This window comes from Dermochelys coriacea, chromosome 7 (assembly GCF_009764565.3).
Source record: "Dermochelys coriacea isolate rDerCor1 chromosome 7, rDerCor1.pri.v4, whole genome shotgun sequence".
Taxonomy (NCBI): domain Eukaryota; kingdom Metazoa; phylum Chordata; order Testudines; family Dermochelyidae; genus Dermochelys; species Dermochelys coriacea.
This window is the reverse complement of record NC_050074.1, coordinates 117839259-117866264: the sequence shown is the minus strand read 5'-3', so window position 1 is coordinate 117866264 and position 27006 is coordinate 117839259. Positions and strand designations below refer to the sequence as shown.

At 43.7% G+C, this 27006-nt stretch overlaps 1 protein-coding gene and 1 long non-coding RNA gene across 5 annotated transcripts; one reads left to right on the top strand and one right to left on the bottom strand.

Moving 5' to 3' along the window:
- Positions 1-11581, bottom strand: LOC119859468. 2 transcript variants are annotated; one of them, XR_006282916.1, is made up of 4 exons: positions 11341-11581; positions 8910-8971; positions 7259-7292; positions 1-1716 (listed from the first exon to the last, which is right to left on the bottom strand). It is a non-coding gene; the product is annotated as an uncharacterized LOC119859468 (long non-coding RNA). The 2 variants fall into 2 exon arrangements; XR_006282915.1 differs by lacking the exon at positions 1-1716 and having other exon boundaries at positions 4603-7292.
- Positions 6413-26556, top strand: DUSP5 (dual specificity phosphatase 5). 3 transcript variants are annotated; one of them, XM_043519469.1, is made up of 6 exons: positions 6413-6487; positions 10845-10935; positions 11869-12346; positions 17222-17364; positions 20754-20973; positions 24921-26556. In XM_043519469.1, the coding sequence occupies exons 3-6, from the start codon at positions 11953-11955 to the stop codon at positions 25319-25321; spliced, it is 1158 nt and encodes a 385-aa protein (XP_043375404.1). In that variant the 5' UTR covers positions 6413-6487; positions 10845-10935; positions 11869-11952; the 3' UTR covers positions 25322-26556. The 3 variants fall into 3 exon arrangements, with proteins under 3 accessions (XP_043375404.1, XP_043375405.1, XP_038267542.1); XM_043519470.1 differs by having other exon boundaries at positions 6472-6487; positions 10848-10935; XM_038411614.2 differs by lacking the exons at positions 6413-6487; positions 10845-10935 and having other exon boundaries at positions 11591-12346.
- Positions 26557-27006: the final 450 nt, after the last annotated feature.

The following is a 27006-nucleotide window of genomic DNA, read 5'->3' as shown; positions in this document are numbered from 1 at the left end:
ATGGGCTAGAACAGTATTACAGGTATATTTTTGATAGGCATGCTTTGTGCAGTGTGTAAGTAGCCAGTTTGATTTTATTACTAAATAAAACAAATGCGAAAATCAGCCGTCACAACAACTGTGATTTGTGGGCACAAGCTGTGTTACAGGCGTGGTTGGGTTGAGCAATGCCAAAGTTTTCGCACATAGACCTTCTTCGACTTATGTTTTCAAAAGCCAGAGCCACTTTTTGACATCTACAGTTTCCGAGGTGCCAGCTGCTGTGTCCAGATCAGTTCAAAAGGACATTTTTTTTCTTGCCAGTGGATGTACTGTAAGGATTTTAGAAACTTCAGTGTGTGGGACACATCAGTTGGTTTTTTAGTAATCCACACGCAACATTGCGGAAGACTCAAGCCATGTTATGGTGAAGAAGTGGCAGGCGGGGAAAAACTTTGTGTGATCTTCCCTAAAAGAAGGTAAGGCTATTCTGAAAGAAGGCTGTTAGGTTGAGCCTATGAAGGTTGCTGACCCTTTAAAATATTCCTGGTACTGGTCTCTGTTAGGGCTGTGGTTCTTATGGTGGCTTCTGTGAGAATCCCGTGGGCTGCAGGAAAGGAAATAGGCACTTCTGTGACACACACTTCTGAGTGAGTAGAGCCTTGGGAATGGCGGACTATAGAGTATCTCTTCACCCTCACATCCCAGACTGTGTTTCTAGCACCCACATTGCATCCGGCTCTAAGGCAGGGTGAGACAGAACATATCATTTGGAAATACCTGTGGTGCAAAGAGCATAGAAATGCTCCTGTATGAAGTGCAAACTGAAAGCTTGTAAATCATAGCTAATTTCAGACGATGTAGCATATTAGCTACAATACCAACATGCTGTGCTTGGAGGATGATATATTCAAGTGAGGCAGCATTAGAGAAGAGGGAATAATGGGGGAAATCTTTCATAAACATTTTGGCAAATGCTGAATCACGCTTCAGTTAAGATGTGTTCCCACTGCCTTTTTGGTTCCCTTTTCCTTGTGAATAGATTTTTGTTCATACAAATGTTGGGAGAATGGCCATTCATTGCATGAATATTATTTATATTGGTGTAGCACTTAGAAGTCCCAGTCATGTGCCAGGATCCCATTGTGCTAGATGCTGTACAAACATAGAAGAAAAAGATAGTCCCTGCCCCAAAGAGATTATGATCAAAATATAAGACAAGAGACAGCAGAAGGAGATGGACAGACCCATGAGAGGTATGTGTGTGTGTGTGTGTGTGTGTGTGTGTGCGTGTGCATGCGCAAAGGAAACAATGAGACAATATTTGTCAGCGTGACAGGCAGTGGTCTTAGTATCCCATAAGCCTACCGCCCATATTCTGAGGCCACTGACAGGCTTGGTGCATTGACACCATCACTTGCTATTTGTGCCAGAAGCTTTCCTCCCTAGACACACTTACAAATCTTCAGGCAGCCAATCAGGGAGCAGAAATGATACCATGTGATTTCCCTTCCCGCTTACAAACTATGAATAATAGTGACAGGGAATGTCCATAATTTGTGAACAATCCCTAGGCTGAAATATTTGTGTAAAATATATTTCTGGTTCTACAGGACCCCAAAGCTTGTGATGAAAGCCATTTACAACGAGAAGGGGGGCCAGTCTAGCTGCCTCCTCTAGACACTGCTGCTATATAAGATGCCAGATTTATAGAAATGTCACGTGTTTGCAGATAACCTGAAAACAGAAAGCAAAAGCAAAATTAATTGGAAAAATTGTTCATTATGAATATTTGCCCAGGGCTACACACTTTCCTTTTCTGTAGAACTTGTGGTAGCTCTGCAGCATTCTTACATACGCAGGGGTATTTCCCGGATGGAAATTTGAGAAACTCAAGAGGGTTTTTTTTTTATGACCGCAAATTTCTTAATAAATCTGGAAATCCCTGCCAGGTTTGGGACACCTTATTTCCCTTCCCCTCCCAAACCCTCAGTTATAGGCAGAGAAGTTGCATACGATATACTTGAAGTTAGGGAAATAGAGAAGTGGGTTTTTAAGGGCTTGTCTACCAGAGAAGAGTTATACCAATACATATTGCACTGTGAACTTAAACCAGTATAGTTATATCAGTCTGACCCCCCTCACGGAGACTCTTATTCTGGTGTAGGAGTGCCTATTTTTTAAATTATTTTAAATTCACTTATGTTGTTTGGGAAAGGTGTGTAATCTAAACTGATAAAAGCTAGTTTTATGCTGGAGTAAGTGTGTTCACATGGGGATTTATTCTAGTATAACTCTATTGATTTAACTACACCAGGATAACTGGTCAAACATGTCTGTATAGAAAAGCCCTTAGTTGTGGCCTCTGTTCCCACAGTACATATGTGAACCAAACACATGCCTAAGAAGTTACCCTTCAAATTTTAAATTACCCTTCATCCTCTTTTAAATTGTAAGTTACTTTTATTATCCTTGCACATTCACATTAGTCTAAAGGATTTCTAAGTGCTTTATATCAACTATGATTACTTCACCCCTCAATGAAATGTAGCCACTTCTGGAGTGGAATGTAAAACTTCTTAGCCCCACACAGCAGTGAGAGCACAAAATGAAAAATATAACTAGCTGAAACTGCAAGGGGGAGACATCTTTTATTTTATAAAGATGTTCTAACAGGCTATATTATCATAGAATCATAGAATATCAGGGTTGGAAGGGATCTCAGGAGGTCATCTAGTCCAACCCCCTGCTCAAAGCAGGACCAATCTCCAACTAAATCATCCCAGCCAGGGCTTTGTCAAGCCTGACCGTAAAAACTTCTAAGGAAGGAGATTCCACCACCTCCCTAGGTAGCACATTCCAGTGTTTCACCACCCTCCGAGTGAAAAAGTTTTTCCTAATATCCAAACTAAACCTCCCCCACTGCAACTTGAGATGATTACTCCTCATTCTGTCATCTGCTACCACTGAGAACAATCTAGATCAATCCTCTTTGGTACCCCCTTTCAGGTAGGTGAAAGCAGCTATCAAATCCCCCCTCATTCTTCTCTTCCGCAGACTAAACAATCCCAGTTCCCTCAGCCTCTCCTCATAAGTCATGTGTTCCAGCCCCCAATCATTTTTGTTGCCCTCTGCTGGACGTTTTCCAATTTTTTCACATCCTTCTTGTAGTGTGGGGCCTAAAACCGGACACAGTATTCCAGATGAGGCCTCACCAATGTCGAATAGAGAGGAAGGATCACGTCCCTCGATCTGCTGGCAATTATACAGCCCAAAATGCCATTTGCCTTCTTGGCAACAAGGGCACACTGCTGACTCATATCCAGCTTCTCATCCACCGTAACCCCTAGGTCCTTTTCTGCAGAACTGCTGCCTAGCCATTCGGTCCCTAGTCTGTTGCAGTGCATGGGATTCTTCCATCCTAAGCGCAGGACTCTGCACTTGTCCTTGTTGAACCTCATCAGATTTCTTTTGGCCCAATCCTCTAATTTGTCTAGATCCCTCTGTATCCTATCCCTACTCTCCAGCGTATCTACCTCTCCTCCCAGTTTAGTGTCATCTGCAAACTTGCTGAGGGTGCAATCCACACCATCCTCCAGATCATTAATGAAGATATTGAACAAAACTGGCCCGAGAACCGACCCTTGGTTGTATCAAAAAGATACAAAGTACAAGCCTCATCCTGACCACTGGCTAATCCATAAAATAGCTTTCAGTGTTTTCCCTTGGAGCAATGGCTTTAAATTTTAATAAGCTGTAGTGTACTTTCACCGGATGTCATAAGCTGCTACAAAGTTTACCTGGGGTTAAGTAGGTGGGAGCCTTGGAGAAATGAGGAAAGCTCAGGAATGTAAATTATCTTCTACTCTTTTATAAGTTTCCTTTCCTTCATGAGAAATGTGTGTTTGAGATTATTTGGAACTAAATGCTTTTAAAATTCAGATGATTTGATTCCTCCTTTTAGACAATTCAAAATGTCACTGAGGGAAAAACCTTAGACATATTAATAGAGCTACTGGACCAATGGAATTATACTCAGTGTAAGTTACATCCTGGAAATTGATGGGTTCTATTAGTAGAGTTTTTCTATAATTTATTACTTTACAAGGATAATCTACCAAGAAAGGGTCATATGTTCTGCAGAAGATCATAAATAGCTGCTGAAATCAAGATTACAGAATGTTCAAAAAGGCCTTATTTTTGCAGATCTAGGGGGAAAAGTGTCTTTCCGAAGATGCACTGTATGGTAAAAAGTTCAAATCATGATGGTCTAGAAATGGCAGGTCTCAAATGGCGGTCTATGGCGCACTTAATGCTTTGTGGGAAGCTGGTTGGTCATATTGTTCTATCTGTACAAAGCCTGGGGATCTATAAAACTCCTAAGAACAAGGAGCGGGAGCCAGCCTAGCTGCCTCTGCTAATACAAGAAGAGGGTGCAATATTTTGACTCCTGTATTGGTTTTGTTTGCTTGTATGTTCACCACCAACTTGGTTCTGTCTGAGAATTGAACCAGAGACATACAGAGCTAAAACCATTAGAAAGAAAAAGAGTACTTGTGGCACCTTAGAGACTAAGGTGCCACAACTACTCCTTTTCTTTTTGCGGATACAGACTAACACGGCTGCTACTCTAAAACCATTAGAGTCTCCATCTTGAGCTAAAGAGCTAGCTCCTTTAGGCAGGGACTGTAATAGATTCATTCTCTGTGGATCAGGCACCGAGAGGGATGCGGAACACATTGCATGATTATATTCTGTAGACAACAGATTGGGACTGATGAAGTAATTGAGTCAGAAAGACCAAGGCACAGAGAACCAGCTTTAGTGTCTGCTTAATTTCTGCTTAAAAACCAGCACAACAAAAAAAACCCAATCCCCCCACTAACTTGCACTATACTACCATTTCTCCAAGATCTAATTGCCTACACAGTCAGTCAAACAGAACATGTAAAACTATAATAATGTCATCTGTCAACTCCCTATACTATACTATACTATAGAGAGGAAGCAAAGACCACTCAGAGGGACTATGGCCACCTGCAGCAGACAAATGTTCAGGGAAGACTAGAAAGAGACAGCCAGGTTGTATGTCCAGGGAAGTATGAATAAAGCAGACCAGGCGGGTGAGTAAGGGAGAAGGGGAGCATGTGCTGGGGGAAGAGAAGGACTAAGATACTGGGAAATACATCCAGGGGAAAAGGAAGAGAAACATGTGCTGTGGAATAGGGGCAGAGAGAGAGAGAGAGAGAGGAAAAGAATCAATAGGATTTGAAGAGTCAATGAAGAAAGCAAAAGGGTTTTATACCACATTGAAGACAAGTAAAATATACAAATACCATGTACGCAATTACTGTAGTTGCATCAGGGATTTTATGGGATCAGAAATAGGAAGTCAGGTGAGATATGCACTCATGATTGGCAGGAGAGATGTTCAGAAGGTATTCCATTAACGCAAACGGCAAGGGTCCATGCCGTGTGAAGTATCAGAGCACCTGACCCAGGAGTTAGTCTGACTGCTAAATATATTTGGAATGACTGATTATAAAATTTTGTTCTCAATTTAAAGCTACAGGTGGAAGTAATTACCAGCAGGTGTAATAGAAAAAAAGAGCACCTTCTAAATTAAGACAGGAGGCCTGATTCTCCATTTCTACTGCTGTAAATCAGGAGTTACTACACAGCTATGAATGGAGTTACGTGGGTATAAGCAAGATGAAAATCAGGCCTATGGTGCATAAAACCACTTATGGCCTGATTTTTCCAAAAGTTCTGAGCACCCACAACTCCCACTAGATTCAGTGGAAGCTGCAGGTGCTCACCACCTCTGAAAATCAAGCTCTATCTGTGTTATCAGAAACATTTTCAATCCTCAGATCTCAAAGCACTGTGAAAAGTGGTTGTTGTTGTCCCCATTAATGGGTGGGGAAACTGAGGCACAGAATGGTTACGACTCGCTCAAGGTGAACAAGCAAATTTAGTGACAGAGCTGGGAATAGATTCCAAGTCTGGTACACTCATTCCACAATAAAACCCCAATTCCATCAGCTGGTTGTGCCTAATTTTACAATTTGTGGCATCCAGTTTTGCATAATTCCTTGGCAATAGCCATTTACGATGGCAGATTTGCTGGAATTACATATGTTGCTTTCAGAGATCAACTAACTCAGTTTATCACAAATGCATGTGCAATTACACGTCCTCAAATTAGTAACACCTTTCTGAAAAGAGGGTCAGATTCAACAATGAATCACATTGGCGGTGCCGTTAAGCGAGGTGGGAGATTGTAATGGAATGCATTTATCTTTGATTGCATATAGCAATAAAAAAAAATCAGACCGTGACAATGTTACTATATTCAGACCGAGAAATTATAACGCAGGGATTATTAATTCATTATTTGCTCCGTTTTATTAGGATTATGAACAGTGAGAAATAGAGTTGTCAAATCTCTGTGTTCTTAATTCTCCAGTCTTGTTTTTGGTGTCTTCCAGACATCTCTCAATCCCAGGTATGTATTTACCTTCATTTCTAGACCTCAGTTTACCAGTATCACTGACACAAACCTGCTATCTCGCTGCTTGCTGCTCTGTATTTGACATCAGCAGTTTTGAATTTAGAAAGGGGGATTATGGAAAACTTCATATGCCTTTAAAGAAATGTCAAGCTGTCCGCTCTGTGGTTTTGTCCCTCATTTTGAGTCTCTCTCACATTTGAAATTCAGCTTCACAAATTGGGGCAGAGCAGCTTAAGGACTTGGCTTTGGGAAGCATAATTTTGTGGTTAAATGCACTGGACTGGCAATCGAGATCTAGGTCCAGCTCACATAGATTTCCATGTGTAACCACAGACAAGTCACTTAAACTCTCTGTGCCTCAGTTCCCCATCTCTCAAATGGGGCTAACAGCCCTTCCTTTCTCTCATCCTTTGTCCGTCTTATCTATTTAGCCTGTAAGCTCTTTGAGGCAAAGATTCTCTTACAATGGGCATGTACCGCACCTAGCACCATAGGGCCTTTATGCACTGTAATTATACTAATAAACACAACAGGTGGTCATGAAAAGCTTGCTGATCACGTATCTCTTCCCTTTAAATATGTAGAGCTCAAAGGAGCAGGGTTTATTTATTTGACTAAGCCTTTTTAAAGCTGTTTTTTAATTATATTCTTAATAAAGGCACACTAGGTCTTTTAAGAGGCAGCATTTTATTCGTGAATAGTGTACCCTGGATATTGCACATGTGGGAGCTTTTACCTGTATTTACAGTTCAGCTTTGTTCTTACCCTTTTCTCTAGCAGGAGCCAAGTGCCAGCATTTCTGAAATACAAAGGAAAAGTTTCTCATTGTTTCCCAAGAACAAGGAGAAACAAAGAGTCCCGGATTGTGGGGGAAAGAATGAAATAATGTAAAGGAAATAGTCTGAAATAAAAGGAAAGAGACCAGTTGCTCCCAGAGGGCTGATAAAAAAGCCCAGAACAATGGAAGAAATAGCCAGAGAGATTAACAAGGGGGAGGAGGGGAGAGACAACACAGCAGCAGGAGGTAATGATGGCAGGTGCAGGAGGGAGGCAGAATGGGGGAGGGGAGTTTCCTACCTAAACCAGGGTGGTTTTTGGCTTGCTCAACCACTTCCCTTTACTAAAATCCAACCCACTTCTCTCTTCTCACTATGAGCACCTGCTAATAGCAAAATAAAGGAACCACACCAATGCCTGACACCAAACTGAGAACAGTCTGGGTCCAGTCCTGCAGCCCCTACGTGACTAACCCCATGCTCTCAAAAAGAAAAGAAGTACTTGTGGCACCTTAGAGACTAACAAATTTATTTGAGCATAAGCTTTCGTGAGCTACAGCTCACTTCATCGGATGCACTCAATAAGTTACAGGATCAGGTCCTGTATTGCTGATGTATTCCTAAATGTAAGAGGGGTGTTATTAGAAAGAGTCCCAGTCATTTAACACATCCGATGAAGTGAGCTGTAGCTCACGAAAGCTTATGCTCAAATAAATTTGTTAGTCTCTAAGGTGCCACAAGCCCTCCTTTTCTTTTTTGCGAATACAGACTAACATGGCTGCTACTCTGAAACCAGTCATTTAACACAGTAACCATGGGCTTTGTCAAACGGCTGGGTTGGGCTGGGGAATGGGGCAGTCAGGCTCCCTCCTCTACCCCCTCACTTTTCTCTTGTGCTTCCATCCTGAGAAAAGGAGTACTTGTGGCACCTTAGAGACTAACAAATTTATTTGAGCATAAGCTTTCGTGAGCTAAGATTTCGTGTAATGCAGCCGATGAAGTGAGCTGTAGCTCACGAAAGCTTAAGCTCAAATAAATTTGTTAGTCTCTAAGGTGCCACAAGTCCTCCTTTTCTTTTTACGAATACAGACTAACACGACTGCTACTCTGAAATCCATCCTGAGAGTAAGAGAAGACGTGTGACTGGTTTTCCCCCTCCTCCCTTCTTGGGCAGGGGAACTTTGCCTCTTCTTTCCTGCATCCTTCTCTTCCTCTTCCATTGTGTTCTGTGGATGTGAATAAGGAAGGATTAGTTGGAGAGGGTGAGTTCACTTGCCTGGTCTCCAAACTTCTCAGCTTCACACCCACTGACTGTTTCAGTCAGGGGGAGTAAATGTTAAGGGGGGGGAGTCTTTCCACAGTCCACTCTCTACAGATGAGATTCCCGGAGCGGCAGGAAGACTGGTCCATGGCTAAAGCTCAGGGCTGGGAGGCAGGAAATGTGGGTTCTGATCATGCTGAGCCTGAGACTTCACCTCTCTGTTAGATTCCCCACCTGCAAAATGGCGATAATAGTTCCCTACCTCAGGGTGGGGGATGAGGCTTTGAGAATGGGGGGTAGAAAGTGCTTTGGGAATGCAAAGCATGCCTACATTCAAGCTGCTAGAGGTAGCAGGGGTATGTAGCCTCGACCCACTCACCAGAGATTTTCATCATCATCGGCACCACCTGATTGGCTGTTTTTGTCTCATCATCAGGCTGGCTGTTTTTGGGGAGGTCAGGGTGGATGGAGCCGTCCGGGGCATGTAGAGAGATTACAAGAAGCAGGGGAAGGGGGTACTATAAGAATAATCATAGCATGTACCTAACGCCACCTCAAACATTTTCTTTGCACGTTGTCTGTCTACTTCATAAAATCTATCGTATCTACATATCAAGAACTTCTGGTACGAGGTAGGTCAAAGGACCAATTTGATATTGGAGGCTCAACTGGAGCCTTCCCCCCTAAGGTTCATTCTGATATTCCTGATACCTGGAGGCTACCTGGTAACAAGGCAGTGTTGTTCCAATGTGCAGCTTTTGTCACTAAAAAATTAATCCTACACAATGGCAAAGTTGATCCCCACCAACCACTGATACGTGGCTTGGTGATGTGGCTGACCTCACAGCTAACGAACAACTGGCATTCCACAGAAGGAGAATGCCTGAAAAATTCAAAGCCATTTGGGCTGACTTTTCAGAGGTGTATGACTAATGCAGTCCCCCTGGAGACAGATACATTGCTTCCCCTCCTATCCCTTTATCATAACCCTCTTTACTTATTTTGTTCGTTAGGATGAATCTTGTACTTTGGTATATTTGTAGTATTTGAAAAAATTAAGGTAGGTTATAATTTATTATCTATTTAAATTTTAAGCAGTTTGGGTTAGGGACGGCATCTTCAGTATGTTCTGTGGAGCTGCCTGGAACTCTTTTGAGGCATCAGCTAAATAATGACATACATACATAATGTTTTGAATTAGTGTCAGTATCATCGTTAGTGGCTGCTGTAGTTTGGTTCTGAGCTTATGCTTTCGTGTATCGGTTGTGCCTGCCTTTCAGGTATTGCCAGTGTCCATTTGGTCATCTTACAAAACATAAGTACAATGAAATAAATTATCACATCAGATGTCCTAAGTGGTGATTATTATTTGTATTGGGGTAGTGTTTAGAGGTCCCAGCCAGGAACTGGGGCCCCATTGTACTAGTCATCTGGTTTGTTGAAGCAGTATGTCAGGCAGCACTTGCCACAGTAATGTCTGTCAAAGTGACTGGCCATGAAGACTCCAGCCCCACATTCCTCAGAGGGGCACTCTCGGCACAGATGACTGATTTTACCATTCTCATCCACCTTGTAATATTTAAGTACAGCAAGCTTAACCTTCTTTGGTTCTCAACCTGTGCTCCAATCAGCACACAGCTGTGGCCCATGTGACATCCTCGGGGCCATACTGGTAATATTGGATGTGGCCCACAATGGTAAATAGGTTGAGAAGCACTATGCTAGATACACTCCACACTGTCTCAGAGGGTATGATCTAAGTACATAATGATTCTTATAGCGTCCACAAGTGTACTAGGTGATTTGCAGAGTGTAAAATAGGTCCCCTGCCTCAAAGAGTTTATAATCTAGAATCTAGATGTGATATAAGTAAGAGTAATAAGCAAAAAAGGGGTGAGGTTGATGTATTTCAGGATGTATTCCCACATGTCGTACCCACCCCTACACCACCTCCTCCCACTTTAAAACCTATTATCATTGCAAACCTATCCTACCACTAATTCTCCTTGATCATTACCCTGTGTTTTGCCATTTGTGTCAGACTGTGCTGTATCGTAGGCCTTGTCTACACTGGGGGTCTGCCTTGCTTCTAGCTACCACTGTTGCTGCAACCCCCTGGTGCAGGCAGACAAATCTGCTCTTCTCCGGGGGGTAATGTACCCCTCCTAGAATTTGCGCTTGGCCACAGTTTCTATCAGTTTTGCCTCTGCTTTAGGGCTCCCCACTGATGTCTGCAACCGGGGCCCGGCTGCCTTGTAGGGCATGGCCTTGCCTGTGCTTCCTGTCGGTTTACATCCCGGTTTGTGTCTTTCAGCAGAAGCCTAGCTACGGTTTTAAAACCAGCCCCATGAGGTAGCTGCAGCCCTTCGAGGCCTCCCCCTTCTCTCTGGGCCAGATTCTAAGAACGGTGAGCAACCTCTGCCCTTCCTCCCCCCCACCCCACTCCCTTCCTCCCCCCCCGCTCCCCACCCACTCCCCACCTCCCCCCCGCTCCCCACTCCACTCCCCTCCTCCCCCCCTGCTCCCACCCCACTCCCCACCTCCCCCCCGCTCCCCACTCCACTCCCCTCCTCCCCCCCTGCTCCCCCCCACTCCCCACCTCCCCCCCGCTCCCCACTCCACTCCCCTCGTCCCCCCCCGCTCCCCCCCACTCCCCACCTCCCCCCCGCTCCCCACCTCCCCCCCTGCTCCCCCCCACTCCCCACCTCCCCCCCTGCTCCCCCCCGCTCCCCCCCCCGCTCCCCTCCTCCCCCCCGCTCCCCACTCCACTCCCTTCCTCCCCCCCCATCCCGCTTCCTCGCTTTCATTACTAAGGCAGCGGGGCCCGCGGTGATGAGTGAGTTGAAGGAGGCTGATGACGGGAGAATTTCTGAGGCGTTCTTCAACTTCCTCTGCTCAGCTGTGACTAACGCTTTACTGAGCAGCGCCTCTGCCTTCCCGCAGGCGCTGCTTGCGGGGGGGGGGGGGCGCTCGCTTCCCTCCCCCACCCCGCCTTAGGGGGCCGTGGCCCCCGCGGGGAGGGGGCGGGGGTTGCCCATATTTAGAACGTTGGTGGCGTCACTCTCCTTATATGGGCAGTGCCGTCAGGAGCCGGCGTTCCATTCAGATAAATTGCCTCCCCGGCGAACGGAATCCCCTGCTGCTCTGGTGGAAATGCGACGGCGGAGCCGGGCGCGCCGCAGCGGCAGGCAGGGGGGATCCGGGGACCGGCGGTAACCGCTCGAGCCCAGCCCGTTTAAGCCCCCGGCCCTTGTAGCAGAGGGGACCCCCCCTTCCCTTCCCATCCTCAATTTAAGCCCCGCAAAAGCGAGACCCCCGCCCCACACTCTCCCGCCGCCGGTTCATTGCAGCCGGATCCGCCGCTGGCGACGCTCGAGGAGAGGCTCTGCTCAGCCCAAGGGGGCTGCGGCCGGAGAACCGCGATGAAGAAGGTGGCGGCCCTCGACTGCCGCCAGCTTCGGAAGCTCCTGCGGAAGGAGCCCTCCCGCTGCCTGGTGCTGGACTGCAGACCCTACCTGTCCTACTCGGCCTCCCGCCTCCGGGGAGCGCTCAACGTCAACCTCAATTCGGTCGTGATGCGCCGGGCCCGCGGCGGGCCCGTGCCCCTCAACTTCGTGGTGCCGGACGAGGCGGCCCGCGCCCGGCTGCTGCTGCCCGGGGAAGGGGCGGCCGCGGCGCGGCTGGCGGCGGTGATCGTCCTGGATCAAGGCACCGGGCACTGGCAGAAGCTGAAGAAGGAGAGCACGGCGCAGATCGTCCTCAACGCGCTGCTGTCCAGCCTGCCGGAGACCGGGGCCAGGGTCTGCTTCCTGAAAGGTCAGCGGGGCGATGGGCCGGGGAACTGGGGGAGCATCGGGGCGTTAGGACGGTAGTGGGAGGTGGGTAGAATAGAAAACAAGGGAGGGGAGAGATGAGAGCGCAGTGCTGGGGGGGGGGGTAAGAGGGGGGGGAGAGGGAAAGCGGCCCCGCGCAGTTATTTCTCTAGCGACAAAATCCGACAAAAGCCTCCAGCCAGCGGAGCCGGGTAACAGCGGCGATCCCCGCCGAGCGACATACACAGACGGGTAGAGCAGCATCCACCCCTGGGCTGGGGACACGAGCAATATTTGACACACGGGAGGCCACGCTGAAGTTTCATTTCATTTATTTTCCCCACCCTGCAAATCACCCCCTGGTAGACCCCGGCCTGTCTGTCCCTAACTGGACGTGAGTTAAGGGGCTGATGTTAGGGTGGCCGAACTCACCTTTTGAGGGATAAGGGGTGTGTGTGTGTGTGTGTTTGGGGGGGGGGGTTCATTACCATGGGACCAGGTGGCTTCAGCATGGATATGAATTTGAGCCCTCTGCAGGGTTAATGAGTCACGCAGGTAAGAGTATGCTGGGCTGCTTCCACCCTGAACACGGCTGTTACCTGGGCAGTGCGTGCCCTATTTCAATGCTGAATTCCTCTTTCTACCAAAAGGGAACAATGGATTATTTCGCTTGGCAGTGTTGCTGAGTGTCTGAAATCCTCTACAATGGTGGAAATTATCTCACTCAGACATGTCGTGACTCCTGCGTGTAACTGAAAACCCAAAACCCAGGTAGTCTGTTCCCGTGTTCAGCAGAGCAGAGAACACCTAAGTAATCTGTGAAGAACAGGGCTATAAAGACTCCTCTGGGGCCCACAGTAATTCCCCAGCGTGAGAATCCAGTGGCTGATGTCACCAATACAGTACTATTTATAGCATTTTCATTGCTGGTTTTTCTTTTTCTTTTGTGTAATGCATGGGGTCATAAAACAATAAAAATGAGCACTCCGCCATTTCTTCTGTCCGCCCTGCTCGCCCTTCTCCTTCATTTCTCCTCGGAACGCTTTTGTCTTTTTTATCCTGGCTTTTTCATTCCCTTTTTCAAAAATCCGGTCTGCCTGTGCTCTTCTCAGTGCTGTTAGTAAAGGGGAGGGAGGATCCATGTAAAGAAACAGAAGCCCTGTCCCATACTTTTTCAGTAACACTTCATCTTGTGGTTTTGAAGCTCTGAAGCTGCAGTTTTCTATTCCAGAAAACAACAGAAGATTTTATTCCTGAAAGGATTTTAAAATGTAAAGTAGAAATTTAAAACAAAGAAAAAGGCTTCCAAACCCTCCAAATAAACAAACAAATGATTGCAGCAAATGCTGGGAAAGTAGGGTATTTGTAAGCGAGGAGCGGATAAGTTTTAAATCATAGCTGTCTGTGTGAATTACAAACCCATTGATAAAAAGAAAAGGAGGACTTGTGGCACCTTAGAGACTAACAGATTTATTAGAGCATAAGCTTTCGTGAGCTACAGCTCACTTCATCAGATGCATTAAGCTTATGCTCAAATAAATTTGTTAGTCTCTAAGGTGCCACAAGTATTCTTTTTCTTTTTGCGAATACAGACTAACAAGGCTGCTACTCTGAAACCCATTGATAAGCATGAAGTGTAATCTTTTAGTGACTACAGAGTAATCTGATCAGCTCTTCTGTTCACATAGTCTCATTGCAATTTGTGCATCATATAAGGAACAACACATCAGAGAGGAGTGTAGTTGCATGCCATACAGGCATATATTCAATGGTACAAGGCTGAAGGAAGGCCCTCGTACCGGAGATGGGAATATGTAGTAATATTATATCCTCTTCCCTTGGATGAGCTCAAAGCATTTTCCAAATGCCAAGTTAAGCTTTTCAACACCCCTGTGAGGTAGAGGTTAAGTGACTTGTCCAAGGTCACTCAGGAAAAGCTGGGAAAAGAGCAAGATCTTCTGATTCTCAGTCTTGTGTTTTAACCACAAGACCATCTTTTCCCTCCTAATGCACTGCCCCTCACTTTGAAGTTGTGTTTGTGGGATATGTAATATATCTGAGGAAGAGTGAAATGTAGGGGTTTTATTGCAAAATGTTTTCTATCCACTCAGTGTAGAAGTACTTTCCCTTAATTAGTAAAAGTACAGACTCTCTTTCCCATTCCCCCTCAACCCTGTTTCATTTACAGTAAACACACTGGAAGCTTGACTCCACCACGCAGGAACATAAAATATATAGCAGCATTTACGAAATGGTGCGGTTTGAAACAAGCCAGGCTGACTCAGTGGGCAGCTAGGCTGACTCAGTAGGGAGACAGACCCTTCGAAGTCACGGTGGTTCTGGGAGATGCCTTCTTCTGAAATGCCAGGGGGAAATAAGAATCACTTTTGAAACTCTCTGATCACTGATCAGAAAACAGTTTAATTTTGTTTTCTGTAACATTAACATTGCTGCCTAACCCCAGGTATGTGAAATGGATCATCCTGTTGATTGTTGGAGGGTTTTTTTTCCCTGGAAGCTGTAGCTGGCTTTGGTAGGCAGGCTGTCCTAAAGCCTCAGTCTGTATTTTGAACTGTGTTAAAAATCATCTGACACTAGTGTGAGGACATAAACACAAAGAGCCATAAGAGAGACGTTCTTAACCTTTTTCCCTGTCATCCTTGTTTACCATTCAAGGGGGTGGCGTAAAAAGAGGGGGCACTGGGGAACGTGTGGCTAATTGGGGTCTGACCCAGGGAGTTATGATGAGATAGAGGCATGAGTCAGAACTCTTGTCAGCTAATCACAGTGCCCTGTACAATTCTATAGGGAATTGCTTTTAGTACTGAGTAGCGTCATGCCTGTTTGGGTGGGTTTTTTGTAAGCCTCCCTTACTGGTTAGCTCTAGGAGTTCAATGTGTCAGATCTTCCATGGGTGGAGGAGCAGTTTCTGTGTGTGTGGGGGGGAGGGGTCATGGAAGGGTAAAGCAATAAATCACTTACCACTGGGTAGTGGTACTAGCTTCAAATAACAAGAATTACGTTAATGATTGATGAAAATAGAGATGTATACTGTGCTTCAGTATGATGAACAATGTAGTATTTGCAGAAATGACCTCAAGGAAGTTAGGGTGGGGGGGAGGATGACTCATTTTAAGAATGGTCTGCAAATATCTTGATCCCCAAGGCTTGCAATTAACCATTTGCTGGCTGCACCCACAATCTGCCCAAGAGAAATCTTCTTCTCTGTTGAAAACATATCTAGATTTCTCTTGGGTGGATTTCTATGCTTATTCAAGAGTAAAAACAACAATATAGGTCATAAATAGATATAATGGTTAAATATATAAATAACATAGATTCTTCCTATGCAAGGCCATCAGGAAGACTGATCAAAACCTAGCTGGCGTTTGGGTTTTTTTGAGAGGCGGGGGGTTTGAGAGGCAATTTCAAGGCATGGTTGTGGGTGAGTTTGAGGGCTTGTAATATTTATCTAAAGAGCCAACACTATTTGCCCTGGATATTGTTTTATTAGGCCCTTTAAAGCCCTGTATTTTATTTATTAATTTGCCTCCTGACCTAGTGATTTTCACTGCATGCTCACTGGCAAAGGGTTGCACTGTTTTGCAGTAGATGGAAAGGTATACTTCTGAATTATGAATGGATGGAATTACTATCCTTCTAGGGCCTGATCTAAAGCCATTGAAGAAAATAGAAAATATATTGCAACTCCAGCACCCGTGTTATTAAGAGCAACATGAATTTCAGCATATGTCCTTTTTATTAGATATCTGAGACACAGGTTAAAATGTCAGCATGACTGTATCATGTGAATACATCCAGATTACTTATGCAGTCATTCAAAACTTTAGCACTTCTGTTGTTCTTGAGGCACTCCATTAATGTGGTACCCTGCACTGATATCAAACAAATGGTTGCAAGTCAGCTAAGCATATCTTGCATTTATTTGGTCTGGGGGCCTTATTTACTTAAGGACCACACTCCTAAGGATTATTAAATTTACTGTTAAGACTTATTCTTCCTTTTTTCTTTTACTGGAAACTCACTAAAAGGTGCAATTAATAAAGTACAAAAAATGGCTTTTAAATGGTTTCTGTTCCAACTGTTCACATTCACGCTTGAAAGTGATGTGCAGAATATTCATAGTGGTGAAATAGATGTCAGTTTAGCTAATGACAGACTTTGAGTTACAATGTAATACTAGGATTAATTCCTTTTCATTAGGAATATAACACTGTACTTAAACGGTGCAGAATAGCTCATGTGGGGCTATCCAGTTGTCAAAGGCTATCACAGGATTTCATTAAGTTTTATGGCTGTTATTTAATGGATTGATTTCATTCAAAACATCTTCATTAACTTTCAATCCCTTGTGATTGTGTAATTAATCATCACAGTGCAAACAGTATAAAAATGCAAATATATGGAATTCATTTATGTTATTTATTTATGTTGTCACAATGCATAGAGTAATAATTGATATAAAGAGGATGAAAACTGTAGCTAGCAGTCTCCTTTTCTGTCTCAAGTGCTAGAAATTCTGATCATTTATAAAATACATTAAATGGTTAGTCCTCATGAAGTTAATATTTGCCAGATTCAACAGATTTACATTCACAAATGGTTTTAATCTGTATCCATCAGCTTTTTAGCAAGTTAATAATTGTTAGCTATAGTGCAGTTTTTCTTTGAGAGCATAAAGCCTTTTTAAACAAACACTTTGACTGAATGGAACTTTCTTTGTCATTGAACACCCCATGGGAGTGGTCATTTATTATGCAGTATTTTGATTTATTGGAAGCTTAACTTCTGAGCCAGCTTAATTAACTAAATTTTCAGAAATCTGAAAATTCATATTTCTCTCTCTGTTTTTTCCTAGGGGGATATGAAACCTTTTACTCTCAATATCCTGAGTGCTGTGTAGATGTAAAACCCATTTCTCCAGAGAAAAATGAAACAGAGAGAAACCTCAACAGCCACTGTGAGAAGCAGAGCACCAACCACAAACCGGCTTATGATCAGGTGTGTTTAGGGGAAGTTGTAAATAATTCTCCCTGTCCCCTCCCCCACATAGACATTTTCCAGGGCTTCCTGTTATAATTGACTATTCACTCTGTTATTTTCATCTGGTGCTTCAATTAAGCTGTCAAAGAATGGGTCTGTGGTTTTTCCTGTTTTCCGGGGGTCTTAAGTGCTGAGGGCTTGAGACCAGGATTGGAGCCAGCAAATACCATTTAACAGAGCAAACACATTCAAAATTATCTGACAAATGCTGTAGGGGAAGGGAAACAGGGATAAGGAGAACATAGCATTTGCTACACTTCTGAGGTTCAGATTAGTTGTAGGTTATCTCTTAGGGGCTTAAAGGGAAAGACAGTAGGGAATCCTCTGTCCTCTTTTTGCAACTTATTGCCTCCAATTTATGGAAAGAAAAAAAAAAGGTTGGAAAAAATTTACAATTTAGTTACCTTAGAATATAACTATTTATGATATAAAATATACATATATGTGTGATATGTAATATTTTTCACAGAGCCAGCTTCTGCTCCCATTAACTTCCGTGGTACAGGATTAAGCCCACAGAGAGAGCTTTCACTTATCCCAAGAAATAGAAGGAAAAAAAAAAGCAAAATACCATCTGTCTTATTTTTAAAAAAATCCATAATTCCAGATGTGCAAGATACTCTTTGGTATCTTGGGACAATAATATTTGTACGTATCTGATTCTTCCCCCCCCCCCGTCCCCCCACCACACTGAGAAATAACCAAATCTTGATCTGAGAAACTGTAGCCACTCTTCTGGAGGGTACTGCAAGCCAAAGGAATCATGATGCCTCTTGAATTAAAGCCCCTAAGTAGATCACAAGTGATAGCTGCATCTGTTATCGATCTACCTTGTGAAATGTCTGCATACCACTACTATGCGAACAGACCTGGGTGCTAGTAAAAAAGCCTTTGTAGTGTGAATCGGCAATCCACATGTCAAATAAAGAGCCATTCCAAATACTGCTCAGTAGTACCTTGTTATTAGTGTTTTCAAACCAAGGAAAACCACAAACCAACACAGCTAGCACAAATATTATATTGTGTTGACTTTCTCATTACACTGGCAGGTACATCACAGTTGGCAAAAGGAGACTTTCCTTTTCAAAATCCTTAAGCAATGAATGTCACTCTAGGAGACTTAAATCTTAAAGTAGGGACAGGAAAAGAACCGCCGCATGTATTATCAGCCATTAAGGACTTATGCATCTATGTACCTTTGATCTCCAATGCTTTTCAGTCCCCTGTATCAGTGGTTCTCAACCAGGGGTACACATACCCCGACGGATGCACTGAGGTCTTCCAGGGGGTACATCAGTTCATCTAGATATTTGCCTAGTTTTACAACAGGCTACATAAAAAGCACTAGTGAAGTCAGTACAAAATAAAATTTCATTACAGACAATGATTTGTTTATACTGCTCTGAGATGCAAGTACGATATTTATATTCCAGTTGATTAATTTTGTAAATCTATGGTAAAAATGAGAAAGTAAGCAACTTTTCAGTAATAGTGCACTGTGACACTTTTGTATTTTTATGTGTGATTTTTATAAGCAAGTAGTTTTTAAGTGAGGTGAAACTTGGGGTACACAAGACAAATCAGACTCCTGAAAGGGGAAGAGTAGCCTGGAAAGGTTGAGATCTACTGCCCTGTATGACATGCAAGGAACCACTCCTGCAATCCAAAACAGATGCAGATTCATTTTAACAGGAACAAGACACCAAAGGGACCTGTGGGTGCCGTGCACCTTGTTGGATTGGGACCCCGAATAGCCCAGTTGCAATTACTGGGGCTATTCATATTCCAGAAGCTGGGAATGGGCGACAGGGGATGATCACCGGTTCTGTTCATTCCCTCTGGGGCACCTGGCACTGGCCACTGCCGGAAGACAGGATGCTGGGCTAGATGGACCTTTGGTCTGACGCACTATGGCCGTTCTTATGAGTGAGAGTGAGAGTGGGAGAACTAGATTCTGTGAATAGTAGATTGTTTAGAAGATCAATTCTTCTGTGGTACTTCCTGTTTGAGGGATTTCCACTGGGGAAATCCTCACACCGACAAACACACCCAGGGGAACACTTCTGATTACAGCTCTCAGTCTGGGGTCAAGATGATTTTGTTCTGTAATGTTCTGTTTCTTGAACCCGGAGGCCGGTTTTGTCCTGAGCAGGCTGAGAATGTTCATTCCTTTTCACCGCTGAACAAAACATTGACTAAAAGGCACTCTTTTGGGGGGTGTCTCTAGGTGACCTGCAAAGGGAAAGCACTCGCGTTCCAGCCGCTTTCCCAGCATGTGCTGAATAACGGCATTAATAGCCAGACTAAGGCAGGTATTCAGCATACTGCAAATGAAGGCTGTGCCACTCAGCCTAGTTGCTGTGCAGTGAGCACACCATGGGAAAGTTACCTGCCGAGTCCAGTCACTTTGAAATGCTTCTCTGTTAAGCTGTGTTTTGGGTTTTGTTCCCTTTCTTCCCCCTGTCCCCCACATCTAGTATTTACTTTCTTTCGTGGAAGAAGGAACAGAGATTACATCTCTGGTGGCAGAAAGCTTGGGTGGCCCAGAGCAGCAGGAGTGAGTGTGTGGTGCATATGACATGGCAGAGTTCTGTGCCTCCATGTTACTGCTGTTAGGCATGCAGGAAATGGAGGCAGCTAAGCTAAGCTTTGTCACTGAGGTCGGGGGAGGCTCTGCAAACCGATACCAGCTGTCACTGTGCAAGTCTCTCTTAGGTGTGGGTGAAAAAGATGCTTTACTCTTCAATCCATTCATGTTTTCAGGTTTGCTTTCAAAACAGCCATACAATAAACACACACACATATCTAGGCATTCGGAAGTCTGTGTGTGTGTGGGGGGGGGGTGTTTGTTTTACGTTTTTTTTATTGGTTACAAATTAGGTACTGTGAGGTTTCTTGTTAACATACCTGGTGTGCGTGGGTTCCAAGCCCTGCATTGAACACACTAACTGGTTTTCTGTGCACACCTTTGTGCACTGCTTTGAAATGGCACCCTTTTTGTCCCTGCAAACTCTCCAGGGAAATTAGCTTCACATATGAAAGCACTTTGGGTGGGTTCTAAGGGGAAGCACTTTAAAGAGCAGGAAACATCATGTGTGCGAGTGGGCTGGAACTGGTTTCGGACCTTGCAGCTGTGGATGGACAAGAAAATGAAAGCCTTTTTCTGTGTGGGCTCTGCCATTACAATGATTCACTGGCCAGGATCTAAAACCACCAGACAGGGAGTCAGCACCCACGCTGGCTCTGCTGAATTTCTCTGTTCAATGATTCTGCCATAATTTAAGACAAAGTTCACTTTGGTGGATGGGAAAAAAGCAAAATAACATATTTTTATCTTTAACTTCCAGGGTGGTCCAGTTGAAATCCTGCCTTTCCTTTACCTTGGCAGTGCCTACCATGCTTCCAAGTGTGAGTTCCTAGCCAACCTGCACATCACAGCCTTGCTCAATGTCTCCAGGAAAGGTTCAGAGTCCTTTAAAGAGCAATATTGTTATAAATGGATCCCAGTGGAGGACAGTCACATGGCAGACATCAGCTCTCACTTCCAGGAAGCCATAGATTTCATTGGTAGGTATAGCTATTCTACTGTATCTTTAAAAAATATTTAAAAGAGTCAATGAATTTTAAAAAAATCTCAAATACTCTGGACTTCTATAGCATCTTTCAGCCAAGGAACTCAAAGCGCTTTTCAAATCATGAGAGGCCCATGATGCGGTCAAGTATTATACTGATTTCACTTAAGGGCAAATTGACATATGGAGTGGTTAAGGATTTTGTTTAAGGTTTCATGATAAGTCAGTGGTAAAGTTAGGAATAAAACCCAGCAATCTGATTGCATTTTCTTGTCCTAAGCACTAGACAACACACCTAAAAACTAGATCTATATCTGTCTCAATATGAAAATTGCTGTTTAAATACTAAATCTAGATCTATGCAAAATCCATATGGAATTGGCATACAAATTAACTTTTGAAAGGGAAAACTGCATTTAACCATTCTTTCTTGTAAATGAGATTCATTTTAAAAAAATCTCTTCTAGCTAAATGCGGCAACTAATTTACACACATTCCCAGAAAAGGGGAAGCACAAATTATTTTCACACATTCCCAGATGTCATTGCAAATGCCCAAGCTTATTTTAATCATGTATAAAGTTAGACTGATTTTTTTTCTCACCATCAGATGAATTAAAAGCAGGCAAATAAGGAAAATGTGGACAGGGAGTATAGTTTCTTTCCAGGTCTCTTTTCCAGATTAGTGTAGAGAGCAGAATTTGAGGATAAATATGATTTACATTTGGCTTTGTAGGGGGAAGACGGGACAAAGCAACTCAGTGGTATCAAGTTGCACAGACTACGGGCATGCGTAGGGCAGGGGCAATGGAATGGTGCTGGAGATAATTATATGAGGTTTCTTTAGGTGTCTGTAAGATTGTAGCAAACACGCATGTAATTTCAGCCCAATAAAGGAATGTTTCCAGACGATGGTCTTCCTTCTAGCTTTCTTATGGGGGTGTCCTCTGCACATCGGGCCTTGTCCAAAGCCTATTGAGGTTAATGGAAAGACTCCCACTGACTTCCTTGGCCTTTGGATAAGGCCCATGATTCCTAGTGAATGCAGGGTTAGCTTATTTATTTATTTGTTTGTATTGCAGTAGTGCCTAGGAGTCCCAGTCATGGATCAGCACCCCATTGTGGCAGGTGCTGTACAAACACAGCACGTCCACATTATTGCAGAGCCATTTTGGCCTTGCTTCTCCTTTAAATCATTTTGATTACTAAAGCCTAGTCTACATGAGAAAATTAGGTCTTCTAAAGCCTAGTCTACATGAGAAAATTAGGTCTATCAACTATCTCAGTCAGAAGGGTGAGAAATCCACACCACTGAGAGGTGGCATTAAGCCGACCTAAGTCCCGGTGCAGATAACACTAGGTCGACTGAAGAATTCTTCCATTGACCTAGCTACTGCCTTTCGGGGAGGTGGATTGCCTACGCCAATGGGAGAACCCTTTCCATCAGCATAGGCAGTGTCTACACTGACATGCTACGGTGGCACAGCTGCATTGGCGCACCTGTGCCACTAGAGCATTTTACATGTAGACAAGTGCTTAGTAACTTCGGGTATATCTACACAGGGATAAAAGACCCGTGTCCCACCTGCGGTAGGCCTGGCTCAGCTGGCTTGGGCTCACCGGGCATAGACGGCATGGGGGAAAATTACTGTATTGACTTTTGGGCGTGGGCTGGGGCCTGAGCTCTGGGACCCTGGGCGGGTGGAGCATCCTCACAGCATTTTTTCAGCATTGATGGTGAGCCAAAGTCAGCTGACCAAGGCCAGCTAAGGGTTTTTTGTCCCTCTGTATACACACCCTTTAACTTTTGCTTTTAAATAACCCTATCTTGCATAAAATTGGGAGGCCTTCTGAAAGATCCAGTCTTCCCCTCACCCCCAGGATATTGGACAGACCTAGATAGGGTTAATGGCATGGAAGTTAACTGTGTGGAGCACTACAGAAGGAAGCCACAATGTAAAACACAGAGTCAATGGGGGTAACCATGGGTGGAGACTTGTGCTATCAATAGCATTTGAAAGGAAAACCGAGAGGAATCACAAAGTTAATTATGAACTCTTTTTGTCTGCCTGTCTGTTGCTGGTGGTTTAGTTCGGTCATTCAGATTCAGCTGACTCTTAAAAAGAGAGGGGTAGCTTGCAGGTTGTAAAATACATTTCTAGCCTCTAATTGCTTTCTGGTGCTGATGACTTATGGGGCTTTTTACATTTTTTAAGGGGAAACTCCAGTGTACCACAATTAGTAGGGAGTTTTTTATTATGATTTTCCCCCTCTTCTGGTAGAAGTTGAGTCACTTAGAACTCTCCAAACACTTTGAGGATGGCTTAACTTTTGGGTTTCCTTTTTATTTCTAACGTTGTAGGATCTGTAGATTTCTTTAGCGCAAATAGATTATTTTGTACAACAACAAAGTTTAACCAACTGCTGAGGATTTGGTCCTTCACCAGATGACAAAAGGGGAAAGGAAAACGATAACGTGTTCAGCTTTTTATGTTGTTTCAGGGCTATGTATAGAGCACACACTCATGTTCCATTTCTCAGTAAACTCTGGAACATATTTCTCAAGCCAGCCTGACCAGAGAATTTCTATTTTCAAACTAGATTTTTTATGGAAGGAGCTTATTTTAAGCATTTTTCTTTAATCTAATCACAATAATTGTGTTGTCTGAGTAACCTCCATGCCTCCTGATGTGGAAAATGGTAGTTTGCACAAGCCATTTATAGCCTGACTTAAGTCCAAGTATCCTTTAACTGGGCTATAATTAGAGACTTTATACTATTTATTATGTACTTTGTGGTGGAAGCCGCAGGAATCAAGCTTGGCATCCCCATACAACTGTAGGTGTGTGTGGGGAGAGGGGGCGGTGTACCAAAAAGATCCAGGGCAGGGCACAGAGATGGTATTTCACGTTGGCTAAGAGCCTATCTCAGCAGTGCTGAGAGACTTTGCTATAATATAGCAGTGACTCAGCCATGTTATACAGCAGTTCTGCCCTGCCAGCAAACAGGTGCATGCTCTGTTCCAGCTCTGTTATGGTGCTGTATTCTCCTCTAGTTTTGTGTTATAACAAGTCATTTTTGCTATGTAGATGAACCCTTAATTCTGTATCTTCACCCACTGCGGTTGACAACTCACTGAGAGACTTTTGAAGATGGGCTGAGATACTTGCCCAGTGCAAACCTAATAACTTTCTATCTTCCAGTTTGGGACCATTTACGTGGGTTTGTAGGTTGGTGTTTTGGAGGTATTTTTGCAACACAGCTGTCAAATGAAGGCAAATACGTGTAATGTTGTCTCTCAGAACCAAAGTGAGGTTCAGGTTCATCATTTCTGAAAACACTAGTTGCCCAGGTGAACTTATCCAATCAAACTCAATTCTGCAGTCCTATCCCAAGTGAAACCCCTACTGAGTATGACTGCTTTGTCCGGGTTAGGACAGCAGAACTGTGCCCGTGCATTGATGACTTTGAGCACTAACAAAGAAAATGTTACGCTAACTGCAAGGGCAGCATCATACAAATGCCTGTTGGGTACCAAACTCTGTCCCACAAAGCTGAATGAATACAGCATTCTGCTTGCTGTGGAATTGCTGATACTTTCCACCTTTTCTTTGTAGGAAAAGAGAATTTGTTTAATTTTTTTGCAGAAGAGAAGGGGAAAAGACTTCTTAAAATTAGAGTTTGGGCCAAAGGGACAGCTCTTAAGCAGATTCCAATCTGTATTTTTACTCAGATTCATCTCTGCTTGTTGTTTTAATCTCTGCTTGATCATGAATTGTTTGTGTATCAAATAAGAAGGGGACTCGCCCTCCTCCTGGATGACTGGACATGTGGCTTCTTCTAGATGATGCATTTTGTTTTCAGAGTCCCTTGAAATGGGTACTGCAGCATCCTTCCTGTCCATAATGAGAACTAATGTCTGTAATGAATTATTTCTTTCCAGACTGTGTGAGGCGAGCTGGAGGCAAAATCCTGGTGCACTGTGAAGCCGGAATTTCACGCTCCCCCACCATCTGCATGGCTTATCTCATGAAAACGAAAAAGTTCCGCCTGGAGGAGGCATTTGATTACATCAAACAACGTAGGAGCCTGATCTCACCAAATTTTGGTTTCATGGGCCAATTACTACAGTATGAGTCAGAGATCCTGTCTTCCACTCCTAGTCCCCCTGTTGCCTCATGCAAAAGAGAAGCTGTGTCTTTTTTTGCGGAAGAACTGACTTTAAGCAAAAACTTCGAAGGCTCATGTTACACATTTCCTACCTCAGTCTTGAGTTCTGTGCCAATTCGTTCTCCTGTCCATCAGCTAAAACTTAGTCCTATTACTGCATCTTCATCATGCTAAACCCTATTGGAAATTAGAAATAATATGTTCCTTTGTTACCAACTGTGATTCCAATAAGAACATTTCATGAACGTGCAATACAGAAGGCCTCACTGATTTATTCCAAAACCAGAATAGTCCAGAATAGTCATAGTGGGTGAAAACTTGTGTATATGGACACTGACTACCAACAAAAGTGATGTACGCAGGGCTGGCTTTCTAAAGATTTAATGTCCTCTTTAAAAACAAACAAAACAACACTGCTTTTCTAAGTTTTTAATAGAGTGCAACCACTACTGTACTTCCAGACCCCTAGGGAACAATGGAACCCCTTCCATGTAAACGGGTCAGACCCATACAACTGTCTCTTTGAAAAATTGTAACAGCCTTGTTTAAAGTGTAAGCAATAAACAACCGTATCAGGAAAGAGCAAGTCAAATGAAAAGCACAATCCTTGAAATGACAGGGAAGGCAAGCACTCTAATATTCGTTTTGCCTTTTTCCTTGTTGTTTGTTTTCATGCGTCAGGGATTAAGCTGATCTGAAGCTGGGGTTAGGAAGAAACTTCCCTTTGTGATTTTATTATTGCAGAATCAGGGGCATTAGAGGGGGTTTTCACCTTTCTCAGAAGCATCAGGCATTGGGCCACTCTCTGTGACAAGATATTTGAGTACATGGACCGTTGATCTATTTAGGTGTGGCGTTTCTTGTGTTTCTGCATTTGCCTTTGTACTGTATGTGCTTTTACCTAACACAGAGAACCAGGGACTTTAAATGAAGTGATCAGGCTATCCTGCTGAGCTACTATATCTCATCTGTTATTTAAGAACTGCCCTATAATACTTGAACATCTATCTAACCCTCCTCTAAATTACTCTTCCATCCATTGAAACTGTAATTGATGGAAGTTAGACTAAAAGTCTCAGCCCCATCCGCTGACCCCTTCAAAGTGTTACTGGTTCGCACTATGTGGAGAAAAGTGGTCTTGTTCAGTGTTACATGGCTTGCTGTCATATGTAGGGTCACTCCCACCTAGTGTTTCTTCTGATAAAATTGTCTCTCACAAGGGGACTGACTGTCTTTTGTGTTGAGTTTCTGTGTCTGCAGAGAGTTCAGTATGTGCTGCTATTTTGTCTGTTGAGCTGTGTTTTTTGTATATGGGAAATAGCAATAATTCCCTGAAGATCTTGTGAATGTGAAAGAAAAACTGAAATGTTTTTATGGAGTGTCAAATAAAAGAAAAACTGTTGAAAAAATTCTGCTTGCTTTACTTGCAACAAGTCCATTAGGCTCATAAACCGCTTGTGCCACAGAGTGTAGTGAAAACAGTCTTGGGCCATGGGAACCCCGAAGCAGGTATATTGAAAGAGGAGAGAGTAAAAGCACCTGGGCTACCTGCAGAAGACCCCAAAAGTATTTATTTAAGAAGCCCGAAACACATGAAACACGATGGCTTATTTCCAGGTGGTTTGTGGGAACGCTCCTGTGTGACAGCTGCCATTTTGTTTGTGAGCAGGGACTGAACTGGGGACTCCCAAAGTAAAACCATGAGCATCTTCAATTGAATGACTTAGGCCCTCTCCTTGGGAAATGTAAGAGTTCTGTGAATTGAGCACAAAGGGGTGGGGGCAGGGACATGTAATACACAGCAAACTGTGGGTTTGTGACGTTTGGAACCTGGAAATTCATGTGAAATGTCAGTCTCT